This window comes from Pseudochaenichthys georgianus, chromosome 17 (genome assembly GCF_902827115.2).
Source record: "Pseudochaenichthys georgianus chromosome 17, fPseGeo1.2, whole genome shotgun sequence".
NCBI lineage: Eukaryota > Metazoa > Chordata > Actinopteri > Perciformes > Channichthyidae > Pseudochaenichthys > Pseudochaenichthys georgianus.
The window spans coordinates 19,302,569-19,315,283 of NC_047519.1; the positions used below are offsets into that span (position 1 = coordinate 19,302,569).

The window sequence follows — 12,715 nt, forward strand, 5'->3', positions numbered from 1 at the left end:
TCCACATTCCCTATTTCCCTTTACCCCACAGTCTTCTTCTTCCCAGGAGTTATTGCACCAGTTGCCCTTCCAGCCCACGCAAGATGATCTCCACTTCCTGTTCAAACATTTCCGGAGCACGGAGAGTGTGGCAGACGAAGAAGGAGCGCAGGCCTCGCCCCCTGTCAGGCTCCGTTCACGCAGTCTCAGGTAGCCTGGATTTGAGTCATTAAAGAACTTTACTGCAGAGAAGAATGGACCACACACACATCCAGGCTTGTTTACTGTGTTCGTGGTTGGCTGATCATAAAGTCTTAAAATGCTCTAATTGTAAAATCTCAACATAATTGGTAACATCTATTTAATAAAAAAAGAACTTACCGCATGCATTTCACTATAATGTGAAATGCATGCGTTAAGATTCGTATTAACGCTTAACAGTTCAATACGAGATTAAAACCCTCTAAAAGTTTCATTTGACTTTTCAAATGCTATTAAAAACACACTGGAATTACTGCGTGCATTAAATGTGGAATACGATGACTGACAGGTGTCCATGTTTCTCTAAAATAGCTCCAGAGGGTGTGTAACGCGCTTCTTATTGCCTTCAAATAGTTCCCAAGGGGTTAACTATTGCCCTCTAATAAATCCCCTGCTGTGCAACTCCAACTGTTGTAGTTGCACCAAAATAGTAACTGCATGTCACTTGTTGATATTGTTATGTGTCGTATCATGTGATGCATAGGGCACCGAGCGTTGCTATTCTTAACATTTGTGAAGACAGCTCTCTGATTTGTAATGTGTACGGACGGCTTTAAAGGTGCCCCGCTCGTAACTGAAGCCCTGTGCACACAACAGATGTGGTCATGGATACTGCAGATGAGAACCTGATCTGAATCACATTAGTGTTTTATTCAAAACACGCTGGGTTTATGGCCCGGCATGGCAGTAAATGCTTTCAGTCAAACATGTGCGCTTTAGTCTTAAGAAACTTTTGTTTAGCTTAAATAAGATTGATAGATGTGGTTTTCACAGCTTTAATATGTGTTGGGTATTTATTTAACCATTGCACGTACTACACTTTAAACATATTTCTGACATACTTCTAAAAAGAAGGCATTCATTGGTATTCAAATGTTTTTAATCAAATCCGAGAAATGCTAATACATAAGAATTAGAACTTTATATGCACATTTAATATACATTGACAATATCTTCCTGCATGGCTGAAACTGAAACCTGGCAATGTATACAGCAAAGCATATGTTGTGAAGGATACATTTCAAACAGCATGGTAATTCATTATAATTTCTTCTTCAGCTGTGGTTATTGTACATTTAACATTTATTTCCAAAAGCCATTTATTAAATGTGCAAATCTAACTTATTAAACCGTATGAGCCAAATATGATTCAGATGTAGAATCCATTTATTATTGGCTGTATCTCTGATCTATTTTTCTGTTTCTCATCCAGCCCTGGAAGGACCTGTGGAACATTTGACAATGAAATCGTCATGATGAATCACGTCTACAAAGAACGTTTCCCTAAGGTATAGTCATTTATTTTCACCGCTTTATCTTTTATTTCTTTTTCACTCTGAGCTGTAATGGTTAAACATCTTCAGTTTCCATGCAAAAAGATGATCTACCACTAAACACTTTTTTACACAAAATAAAAATCTCGACTCTTCAAACTAAAGTAAAGTTGTCACGAAGCTGCTGTCACTGTTTTAAACGAAGTCTTCCATCTTGCTTGTCTCCCAGGCAACAGCCCAGATGGAGGGTCGGCTGCTCGACATCATCGCTGAGGTCTCCCTGGACACCGCTCTGCCTCTGGCTGACGGGGTGTTGGGATTCATTCAGCACCAGCTGGTGGAGCTCGCCAGAGACTGTCTGGATAAGTCCCAGAATGGGCTGGTCACCTCCAGGTACTTTGTGGAGCTGCAGGAGAAACTGGAGAAGCTGCTGCATGAGGTGAGTGTCTCTTATTATCCAGCCATTGTTTGTTCTTTCTTAGACATCCTCAGTGGATTTCTGATTGTTGGTAGCTCAGATTGCCCTCTGGGACATTGCATGCTGTATTTTAGTAGCTTCACTGGGAACATTTAATGGAAATTGCTTGTATAGTACATCCAGTTCATTGGCCAGTAATTGTGTTGTCATTTTGTGTCATATGTGCAGTTGTCAAGTGTTTGATTATGCAATTCAATTCAATTCAAAACCTTTATTTATCCAGTTAAAATCCCATTGAGATCAATGATCTCTTTTTCAAGGGAGACCTGCAGCAGTAGGTTCCACAAGAAGACATAAAAACATAAACAACAGAACAACAAAAGGACATCATACAGCAAAATGTACAGGGATTACAATTTACATATTTAACCGTACAGGTACCAACAGCATCTGATTTTGTAGCATCCAACCGAGCTTTAAAAACATGTAGTGGTACTACCCAGTTAAAATCTCCAAGTAGCACTATTTCCTTGTAGTCTAGTTGCGATAAAAGATTTGCTAGCGAAGACAAGGAGTCCTTGCCAGCTGAGGGGGGTCTGTAACAGCCCACGACCATGACCTGTTGACCCTTTGCCACTTCTATATTTAAGGCTAAAAATTCAAATTGCTTACTGATAGATTTGGAAACTAATGTGGATACACTGAACTTATTCTTAACATAAATGGCAACGCCACCACCTTTATTAGGCCGGTCGGTACGATACACATTATAACCATTTAAGGCAATGTCAGAGGCCAAAATAGATTTATTTAGCCATGTTTCTGATAAAACAATGACGTCAGCGTCAGTCGAGCTCGCCCAGATATGGACAAAATCTAGTTTACCTAACAGACTGCGCACATTCAAGTGGATGAAACCCAACCCAGACCTAGCTTTAAAATCAGCAGGAGTAGCGATCTGACTACTACTACTGGGCGGCAATGATTTATAACATATCCTTTCCAGCAACAATTTGACTGCAGTACATACTGCCTCTTTTGCGAAACAGATTAGAGCATCTGCTGCAGACTCCAATGACTTTCTCTCTTTAAACAGAACGTTTCAAAGTTAACATCCAGTTATTCTTTAGCCACAGTCAGTACAAAGTGGATGCAGTGTTTTCTTGTGTTCCTTCAGTCTCTAAGTAGTTGATTGTATTATTTTTGTTTATCCTACAATACAACAGGGTGCACGTTATTCTGTCTATAATTTCCACTAAAGCCACATTTCTGTAATTATTCTTCCATCTTGCCAATAAAATGATTTTCCGTCTTAGTAAGAGTTTATTTTAAGCGACTGTTCCCTGCTGTCACATGTTAAAGTGCTTGAGTTTGTCCCTTTGCACGCTACTTCTTCTCTGGAATAAGAATTGCTGTTTTATAATGCTTTTTTTCTTTCCAACCTTTGGAAGACAATATCTTTGAAAACAAATCTTGCAACAGGTTCGACGGGTTGAGACCCAGATGATCAGGTTAAACTCTGACTTAAAACCTCCTCTGAAACCTCTGTTTGACCAAGGCAAGGCAATGTTAGCGTAAGATATGGAGACAATGAAGGCTAATAATAGGTTTCGCAAGTGTTTTCTCATATTTATTAATCTGGCAAGGCAGCAAACAGAAATGAGTATTAATGCAAGATGTCAAAACACCAGCCTAGATCTATTGAATCACCAAGATGAAATGGATGCTAAAAATAATATGAGCCAGAGTGAAGACAGCTTCTGTGGGTGAGACTGTCTGCCTTATGCCTCGTGCCAATTGCATTAAGTCAAAAATAATAATCCATCATCCTTTGTCTTTTCCCGGTCAGGCGTATGAGCGTTCAGAGAGCGAGGAGGTGGCCATCATCACCAAACTGGTGAAGACGATTCTCATCATCATCTCCAGGCCGGCCAGGCTGCTGGAGTGTCTGGTAAGTCTCGCTGTCAGACAGTAGTGATCAGAAGGGACACAATATCAACGTGATGTCTACCAGCTGACAGTCTAGAACTAAATATATGTCCCTTTTTTATAAATGCAGGCCTCACAGGTGACTCGTATACATTGATGACATGGTGTTATAATGATAGTCGTTGCTGTAATAATAACAACACAGTTTCATGTTGGAGTTAGGCAGCAAAAAGCCTATCTTGTCAGACTTGATTGTGTCCTTTTATTTGCCACATTTTAATATTGACAGTGGGTTTTTATGAGAATTCAAGTTCACAAGAAAAACACAGTACTGGTTTAACCTTTTCAGCCTCTTACTTCTCAACTCGAGCAATGGTGTTTCCTGTTTTTTCTCCTGTTGTGTTGTTAGCAGCATTTGTGTCCTTTTCCAAAAGTGTCCTGTGATAGTCATGAATGCTTTTTTTATCTGATCCAAAATAAATGACATTCAAAATGCAAGGAAACCACATCACGTCTTTAATTCTTCTCTCACAGGAGTTTGATCCAGAGGAGTTTTACCAACGTTTGGAGGTGGCAGAGGATCAGGCCAAAGTCGGCCACGGCATCAAGACAGATATTCCCAAATACATCATCAGCCAGCTCGGCCTCACCAGAGATCCCTTGGAAGGTGCAATGATGATTCATTTGTTAGCATTCTGTATTTTACCTACTATAGTGTCTATTTAGGCCTTTTGAGAATACCTTTAAGACTAATTTTTACAGTATGCTCGGACTGGATAGGAATGACATTAAAAACATTACAGAGCTTTATCTTCATCGCTATCTTACAATATGTGTACTTAAATCCTACGCTAAGGAGTTCATTTCCTGTGGATTTCTGTTTACTTTTCAACCAGAAAAATAAAAATAGATCAAATGATAATGTTACTGGAGAATTTCTTTAAATAATTTAAATGGGTAAATTATTGTTTCAGTAAGTACTGTTATTTTATGTATCTTTATGTATTTTATCTTTTGCACATAAGAAGATTGTATTGTTACCCATTGTAAACAAGCTTCAATTTGTGACAGGACTTATCATATTATGTCACTTTACTCAACACACTACTCCTTCCCTGTGCTGTCTTTGAACTTGTTTTCTGATTTCATTGTGTCTGTTCTTCTTGAGCACACCTAATGAATGTGGATTTCCCCCTAGTATTAGATCCTGCCTTAGTTTTGCTAAGTCTTTCATTGTTCAGTTAAAAAGGCTGTGCATTTAGTCTGTGTAATTGACCATTGAAAGTACTCCCTCTGCAGAACGACATGTCAGTATTGCTTTGTATGATATTCAGCAGAGTGGAGCGTAATTCAACCAAATTAGAAAACCTTTAATGTGTTTGCAGAGACATTATAACCTAATCATGTATAAATGTGATTTGGAAACGGTGACAATTGTAATTTCGTTAAGCATCAATAGTCAGTTACTATCATTCGCAAACAGTTGAATAACCTCTCATCGCCCTCACTGATTTTTATTTAAAGGGGACCTATCATGCAAAATGCACTTTTGTACGTCTTTTATACATGAATATGTGTCCCCTGTGTGTCAGGGAACTCGCCAAATGTCAGAAAACACAACCCTCTCTCTTTTCCTCCGTACCCAAATCTCTAAAAATGGGGCTGCAACGTAGCTGATACAGACTGATACAGATTTGAAATAGTTCTGGTCAGAAACGGGGAGCTCCGCCTATATGGGAAACTCGCCACCTATCAGGGGAATGAGAGGTTGCCGTGGCATGATAACAGCATGGTAACATGACGCTCGTGCCTCGCCCCCCTCCTTTGCAGGGGGGTGTGGTCAGCTGCAGCTCATTTGCCACAGAATCAGCCCTTGCAAAAACAGGGCTGGAATAGATCTAATAGAGCGAAATGAGGCATGGCTAAAATGCATGATCTGTTTGGTATTTTGAAAAAAAAACTTCACAGACATGTTTTATATAGGTATGGCCCTACAATATATTATTCAAATATAGCATGATGGGTCCACTTTAAACTAAAAAGGAGTTTTGTGTGTCTGCTGCTGTTTCAGAGATGGTCCACCTGGAGCAGACCAGTCCGAGCCACAGAGCCAACAGAGAGTCTGACGACACAGGAGACGGTACACATATGCAGGTAAAGCTTATATTAGATGGTAAATAAGTAGTTGAAGTGATTCTTAGTTTGAAGGCAAAATAGAAATGTAGAAACAACACTCAAGGGGTTGCTGCGACCATTTAAATGATATATAGAGCTCTTTCGGGAAAGACAACTCTTAATATGATCACAATGAAGTCCTGAAGTGCATGTATTTATGCTTTCCATGAGAAATGCAGCAACTTAGTTCCTGTTTTTTTCCTTCTGTTTCCTTTTTGTGTGATTCAGGGCCGAGCAGCCTGCACCCCTCCTCGTAGGAAACCACTGGAGAGCGACTTTGAGACCATCAAGCTCATTAGCAATGGCGCCTATGGGTGAGTAAACAGACGTCTTTGTTTCCGACTAGCTCAGATTCTTTGTTGACACCGCAGAGAGACCAATAAAAGTGGAAATTAAACTAAAAAGAGGATGTGTTGTAGTTTGGGTCAGGGCACGGACAGTGTAGGGACTACCCAATGGGAATTATTATTATTTTAATATTTTTCCTCTTGTCCCACCAATCAATTGAGTCGTTTCATTTGCCATCAGCCATTATTTTGCATTACTTGTTTTTATACTGGATCTTAATGGAAATGTGTTAACAAACTGGGCCTTATGTTCCAAAATCAAATTTGGATTAAGTGGAAAATAACAAAGAAACTTATTACAATACTACTAGTTAGTACCAACAAAAAATCTGTACGATTTGTCATGTGTTTTATTTCATGTTGTCCTCTTCCATCTGTCATGCAGGACTGTATTTCTGGTGCGCCACAAGGAGACCCGTCAACGGTTTGCCATGAAGAAGATCAACCGGCAGAACTTGATGCTGAGGAATCAAATCCAGCAGGTGTTTGTGGAGCGAGACATCCTCACCTTTGCTGAAAACCCATTTGTGGTTTCTATGTTCTGCTCCTTTGAGACACGGAGGCACCTCTGCATGGTCATGGAGTATGTGGAAGGTACGGTTAGAATTATCCACTCATACATATCATGTCTTTAAAGACTAATGTTATTCTTTACCCACTATAAGCCCAAACAAAGCAGCTGACTGTCTGTCTTTGTACTTTAGGTGGGGATTGTGCCAACCTGTTGAAGAACATCGGTCCTCTGCCTGTGGACATGACCCGGCTGTATTTTGCTGAGACGGTCTTGGCTTTGGAGTATCTTCACAACTACGGGGTTGTACACAGGGACCTCAAACCAGACAAGTGAGTCCTCATTTCACTTCTTTCTCTCTCGGCTCTGAGGTAGCTCCAAAGTACTTTAAAGCTTTAATCATTTTTAGACTTGCCATTAGAGCCTGGCAATATTTTTGAAGTAGTCACAGAAGCTTTCAGCCTTTGAGACTTTTTTTACCCAGCCTAAATCTAAGTTTTGGGTAAGCGTTTGATGTGTTCTGTTTCCTCTTTTTGTAGTTTGTTAATCACCTCCATGGGACACATTAAGCTGACAGACTTTGGGCTGTCAAAGATCGGTTTAATGAACATGACCACCAACTTATATGAAGGACATATCGAAAAGGATACCAGGGAGTTCATCGACAAACAGGTCTGTCTCTTCTCTTCTCATCTCTTCATCTCATCTTTAACGATCTCAAACCAACATCAATATTTTATCTCTCTTACATCTTCCTTTCCTCTCATCAGGTGTGTGGTACTCCTGAGTACATTGCTCCAGAGGTGATCCTGAGGCAGGGCTATGGCAAGCCAGTAGACTGGTGGGCTATGGGCATCATCCTTTATGAGTTCTTAGTGGGCTGTGTGCCTTTCTTTGGAGAAACACCAGAACAGCTGTTTGGTCAGGTGGTCAACGGTTAGTGCAATTCTCCTCAGTCATCACATACAACCTTTCCACACATAGATAGATATTGACCAACATTTAATGTTTATTTTGGGTTTTGATGTGATTAAAAACCCTTCATTGGTTGATTGTATGTTCTTCTTTGTCCAGACGACATAATCTGGCCTGAGGGGGAGGACGCTCTGCCGGCTGATGCCCAGGACCTGATCACCAGACTGCTGAGACAGAGCCCTCTGGATCGACTGGGAACAGGTTGGTGGGGGTGTGACTGATGAGGAGTGGGTACACAACACTCTTAATTCAATTCAAAGGTTTTAGTGTCATATGCACTTAAGCTACAGTGTAGAATAGGTCCTCTGACAATGTATATGTATAGAACATAGTTATATAAGACATATAAATAATAATAAAAAATTCAATACAAAAAAAAGCAACAAATAGTGCAAGAAGTCTATATACAGTACACGTAAATAGAAAATGATATATACAAGAACAGAATGTAAAACTACTGTTCCTTTGAGACACAGAGGCACAGGTCCCAGGTTACGCTAGGTCTGCTACAATTTTTCAGCGCCGCCATGACACGGGGGATTTCACCGGAGAGAGATGTTTATGAAAGTCTTATGTCAAGGAATATTTTTGAAAGATCACATTTAGCAATTGGTGGCAGTTGTCTTTAGGGCTGTGTCTGATAGAAACTTTCCATCAACATGGAACTTTTCCATTACATCAAAGCTGCGTGCCTAATGAGTGTTAATAAGGCAACAGGGAGATATAAGGATATCAAGGGAGACACGGAGTGCCTGGGGATCAACTGTAAACCAGGTCTAAGGTGTGCAGATATGAAAGCATACCTGTTTGTCTGATTTTATTTTATTTTTTCTCCAGGTGGAACCACTGAGGTGAAGATGCACATGTTCTTCCACGGTCTGGACTGGACTGGCCTGCTGAGACAGAAAGCTGAATTCATACCTCAACTAGAGACTGAGGACGACACTAGTTACTTTGACAGTACGTTACAGACCAGTCAGATGTATTCATTATTTCATGATCTAATATGGACTGAGCTAACTACAATACAAATATGGATCACTTTCTGCACACACAGACACACCTTTGTTAAAAACACAGAAAGATACTGGACCAGGAGATTTTACAGTGATGGCAATTGTAGTAAGAATATGTATTATTATTATTATTATTATTAACGCACTGTCATTGTGTTTCTTACAGCTCGATCGGAGCGCTACTGTCACCTGGACTCGGATGATGACGATGAAACCAACGATGATGAATCATCTCTAGAGCTCCGACAGTTCTCCTCTGTGGCTCACCGCTTCAGCAAGGTACTGCTCTGACTATGTCACAAATTATTCATTTTGTATAGAGTTAAAATGTAAGAAAACGTTTCATAAAGGTTTGAAGCCAAGCATTAATACAAGATTTGTGGAAATTTACATGAATATCTGTGAAGTTTTTGGGTCTTTGCAAATTAAATTCCTTTTCAAGTTATTTTTTAATAAATATATATCAATTATAAATACACGTCCCATTAAAAGATATATCTTAGAAACATTGGTGATAACCTTCTGATTAAGCAGTCCTGATATCTTGGTTAAACATCTATGTGACCCATTTCCTCTAATGCTCCAGGTGTACAGCAGCACGGAGCATCTGTCCACCTCCACGCCGTCCAACCAGAGCCTGTCGTCGTCGGAGCGCAGCCAGAGCGAGGAGAAGGAGGAGCGCTGGGAGGGCAGGGGAGGCCTCTCCCCATGCGATGGAAACAAACACTTGGCCAGTGGAGACAGGCGGGCAGATGGACCCAGGGGGAGGTGAGAACTTGAACCAGGAGAGAGGGATGTCCTTATTATGAGAGGAAAGGATTGAAGCCAGACCTCATTCTCACCTTGATGGCTTACCATTTTAGAGGAAATGTGAGATTGAGGTGTATTATTATTTTGATTTTCATTCTATTTTATCTTTATTTTTACCTTGCGAATCCTGTTTTTCACTCTGATCTTGTTGCTGCTATAAACGCCTGAATTTCCCCACGGGATAATAAAGTTCCATCTTAACTTATCTTAATATTCTCTCTTCTTATATATGAAGCATTTTATTTAGCAAATAAGCAATTTTTCTGAGATTTAAAACATGTAGGATTATAAATTCATTAATAGGACATTTTGGGTACGTACGTTTGATACCTTTCATATGGAATTGTATGTGACCCCTAATAGAGTAACCTGACATATACCGACAAAGTCGTGAAGCTTCAGCAGTGAAACCAGTACTATTTATATGAGCGGTGACTACAATGTAGTCTTTTTCCTCAAGGTTTAGTGTATTTGTTTATAGTGTCGTGGACAGTCCCCATTGATCAACTGTCACAAAAAACAGTAAATGAGGCAGCTTTAGCCAACATTGCTCATTTCCAGACGTTGTCCCCGGCCAGATGATAATGGACACCCTTAAAATCACAATACATCAACAGCATTAGTTATAAAAAAAGGATGAAAGACAAGTGGATACAGGAGAAAAGGTGAATGTAAACATACAAGAAACATACCAGCGCTAATTCATCCAAACATATGGTAATGCAAATTACACTTAATAAGCGGTAAATCTGGATCATTGATACATTTTTTTAAATTGCTCTATAGCTTTTCATAGGACGAACATTGCTGCGACATCATTGTTCTACGTAAATAGACAAGTTTTCCTAAAATCCTCTGTCCACTGTATGTTCCTTGCAGTCTGCGTCCTCGTGCTTCCTCCAGCTCCTCCCAGTCAGAGCGCAGTGCGAGCCCGCTGGTGATGAACAGCACCCAAAGCCTCGACATCATGCCCCGCTTCGCCATCTCGGCCGATGAAGAAGGTAAGATTGACAAACCTAGACTGTATTCTCCTCTCCTGTTATTTAGCACTAATGAAGCATCATAACTCACACTCAATATGTCCTTATCCTAGATGGGTTGGTTTCCAACCTGCAGCGCATTCGGCTCCGGAGCAACAGCACCGGCACCAGGCCGTCCTTCCGCAGAGGGGCGTCCCGGCGCATCGCCCACCAGCTGGAGACCCCAGAGAAACCCAGATCCCCCGCTGGAAAAGTCCCCAAGTCTGCATCTGTCTCTGGCCTGTCCCTCATCATCACCCCAGGTAGACAGGATTATAATACTGTCATTAAAATCAAATGTACATGTTGGAATAGATTCAGTTGCTTACTCAATTTCCAGCCATAGTAATATTTTGTTATATTTTATAGGCAGAACTGTAATCTCAATGCATGTGTTTACAGTGCCCTCTACAGCCTGATGCCGTGTAACTTGTGCAGTAAATACAAATACTATCTGGGGCCAAGATAAGAAGAATGTCACCTGACTAGTTATGATTCTGTATCCAAAAACCACACGTAGTAGAATAACCCCCCCACCTTTAAGCAATATTATTGTATTTTTGTTATAGCAGTTTTATCAAATACTAAATAATGCAAAATGTAGGAAAATATCCTTCCATAAGCACTCATCTGATGAGCTTTCTAATCATCTGTTCCTCCTGATCTAGATGACTCTGCAGGTCCTCCCACAAGCCCCAAATCGTCCCTGTCCCTTTCGTCCAACCCCTCGTCCAGGGACTCGTCCCCCAGCAGGGACCTCTCTGTCAACGTCAGCTGCCTCCGGCCCCCTGTGGTCATCCACAGCTCTGGGAAGAGATTCGGCTTTGCGTTACGAGCTATCAGAGTCTACATGGGGGACAGTGACGTCTACACCGTTCACCACATGGTCTGGGTACGTGTCTTCTCAGGTGTAGCCATGCTAATCTTTAGTGAAACCAACCTATTCAACCCATTTTTAAAGTGTAATTGATTAATTAAACATGCAACATGATTTTCTCCCTGATAAATACATTGGTTGTGATAATTGCATAGGTGAAGTAGGTGTAGTCATGGTTACAGCTGATGGTTGCTTGAGCAGTCATTTTAATTTTTTGTGTGTGTTTGTGTCCACAGTGTGTTGAGGAAGGCAGTCCTGCACACGAGGCAGGGTTGAGGGCCGGTGACCTCATCACTCATGTCAACGGGGAGTCGGTCCAAGGACTCGTCCACACTGAGGTCGTGGAGCTGCTGCTGAAGGTATGATAATAACTTTCATTTATACAAATATGAAACAGTATTGTATATTTTGAGCATTACATTGTGTTTTAAATTAAATGTTTTGCTGCTAAATCATTCTGTGATAGCATATCATTTTGTGGCTCCTAAGAGAGATGCCTTATAGATTATGTTAATGTGTTTTTAACAGAGTGGCAACAGGGTGACTCTGCAGACGACCGCTCTGGAGAACACTTCCATCAAGGTGGGCCCTGCCAGGAAATCCAGCTACAAGGCCAAGATGGCCCGACGCAGCAAGAAGAGCAAGAAGAAGGATGGACAGGACAGGTACGGGACTTGATGCTTGACATATAGAACTCATGTCTGAAGCTTAGTATCAGATTTCAGATTGACACCTTACAATGACTCCATTCTTAAAGTCCTTCTCTTACATTTTGGTCGGCCTTTTGCCTCATAAGAGACACTTTTTTTCTTAACAGGCATACAAAAAACAATATCATTTACAAAACAAACCTGACACCTCTCTCTGTGCAGCCGACGACGTAGCATCTTGAAGAAGCTGTCTAAGCAAACGCCTCCTCCGCCCATGCAGAGCAGTCGTAGCTTCTCTTCGGGTTTCCACCAGTCATCCAGCGACAGCCTCTCCGGCTCCCCCACACAGAGCCTCTCTCCTGGGCCATCCACACCGTGTCGCTCCCCTGCTCCCGATTACTCTGGAGGTGAGTGAGCTCACTCCACACTTGCATCCTTAATCTGCACACTTGTGTAAATATATCTTCATTCAAA

General features: G+C 41.0%; 1 protein-coding gene across 3 annotated transcripts in view; it reads left to right on the forward strand.

Moving 5' to 3' along the window:
- Positions 1–12,715, forward strand: part of mast3a (microtubule associated serine/threonine kinase 3a) — a 30,838-nt gene that overhangs the window by 15,599 nt on the left and 2,524 nt on the right. For all 3 annotated transcript variants that reach the window (XM_034104083.2, XM_034104081.2, XM_034104082.2), the window contains 21 exons: positions 32–189; positions 1,454–1,529; positions 1,744–1,953; positions 3,782–3,883; positions 4,396–4,528; positions 5,933–6,015; positions 6,265–6,350; positions 6,769–6,977; positions 7,088–7,226; positions 7,434–7,566; positions 7,665–7,830; positions 7,969–8,070; positions 8,707–8,829; positions 9,052–9,164; positions 9,472–9,653; positions 10,575–10,696; positions 10,789–10,977; positions 11,383–11,606; positions 11,828–11,950; positions 12,120–12,256; positions 12,464–12,648. In XM_034104083.2, the coding sequence (XP_033959974.1) occupies positions 32–189; positions 1,454–1,529; positions 1,744–1,953; positions 3,782–3,883; positions 4,396–4,528; positions 5,933–6,015; positions 6,265–6,350; positions 6,769–6,977; positions 7,088–7,226; positions 7,434–7,566; positions 7,665–7,830; positions 7,969–8,070; positions 8,707–8,829; positions 9,052–9,164; positions 9,472–9,653; positions 10,575–10,696; positions 10,789–10,977; positions 11,383–11,606; positions 11,828–11,950; positions 12,120–12,256; positions 12,464–12,648 (2,995 nt within the window). The remainder of the gene's footprint in view (positions 1–31; positions 190–1,453; positions 1,530–1,743; positions 1,954–3,781; positions 3,884–4,395; positions 4,529–5,932; positions 6,016–6,264; positions 6,351–6,768; positions 6,978–7,087; positions 7,227–7,433; positions 7,567–7,664; positions 7,831–7,968; positions 8,071–8,706; positions 8,830–9,051; positions 9,165–9,471; positions 9,654–10,574; positions 10,697–10,788; positions 10,978–11,382; positions 11,607–11,827; positions 11,951–12,119; positions 12,257–12,463; positions 12,649–12,715) is intronic.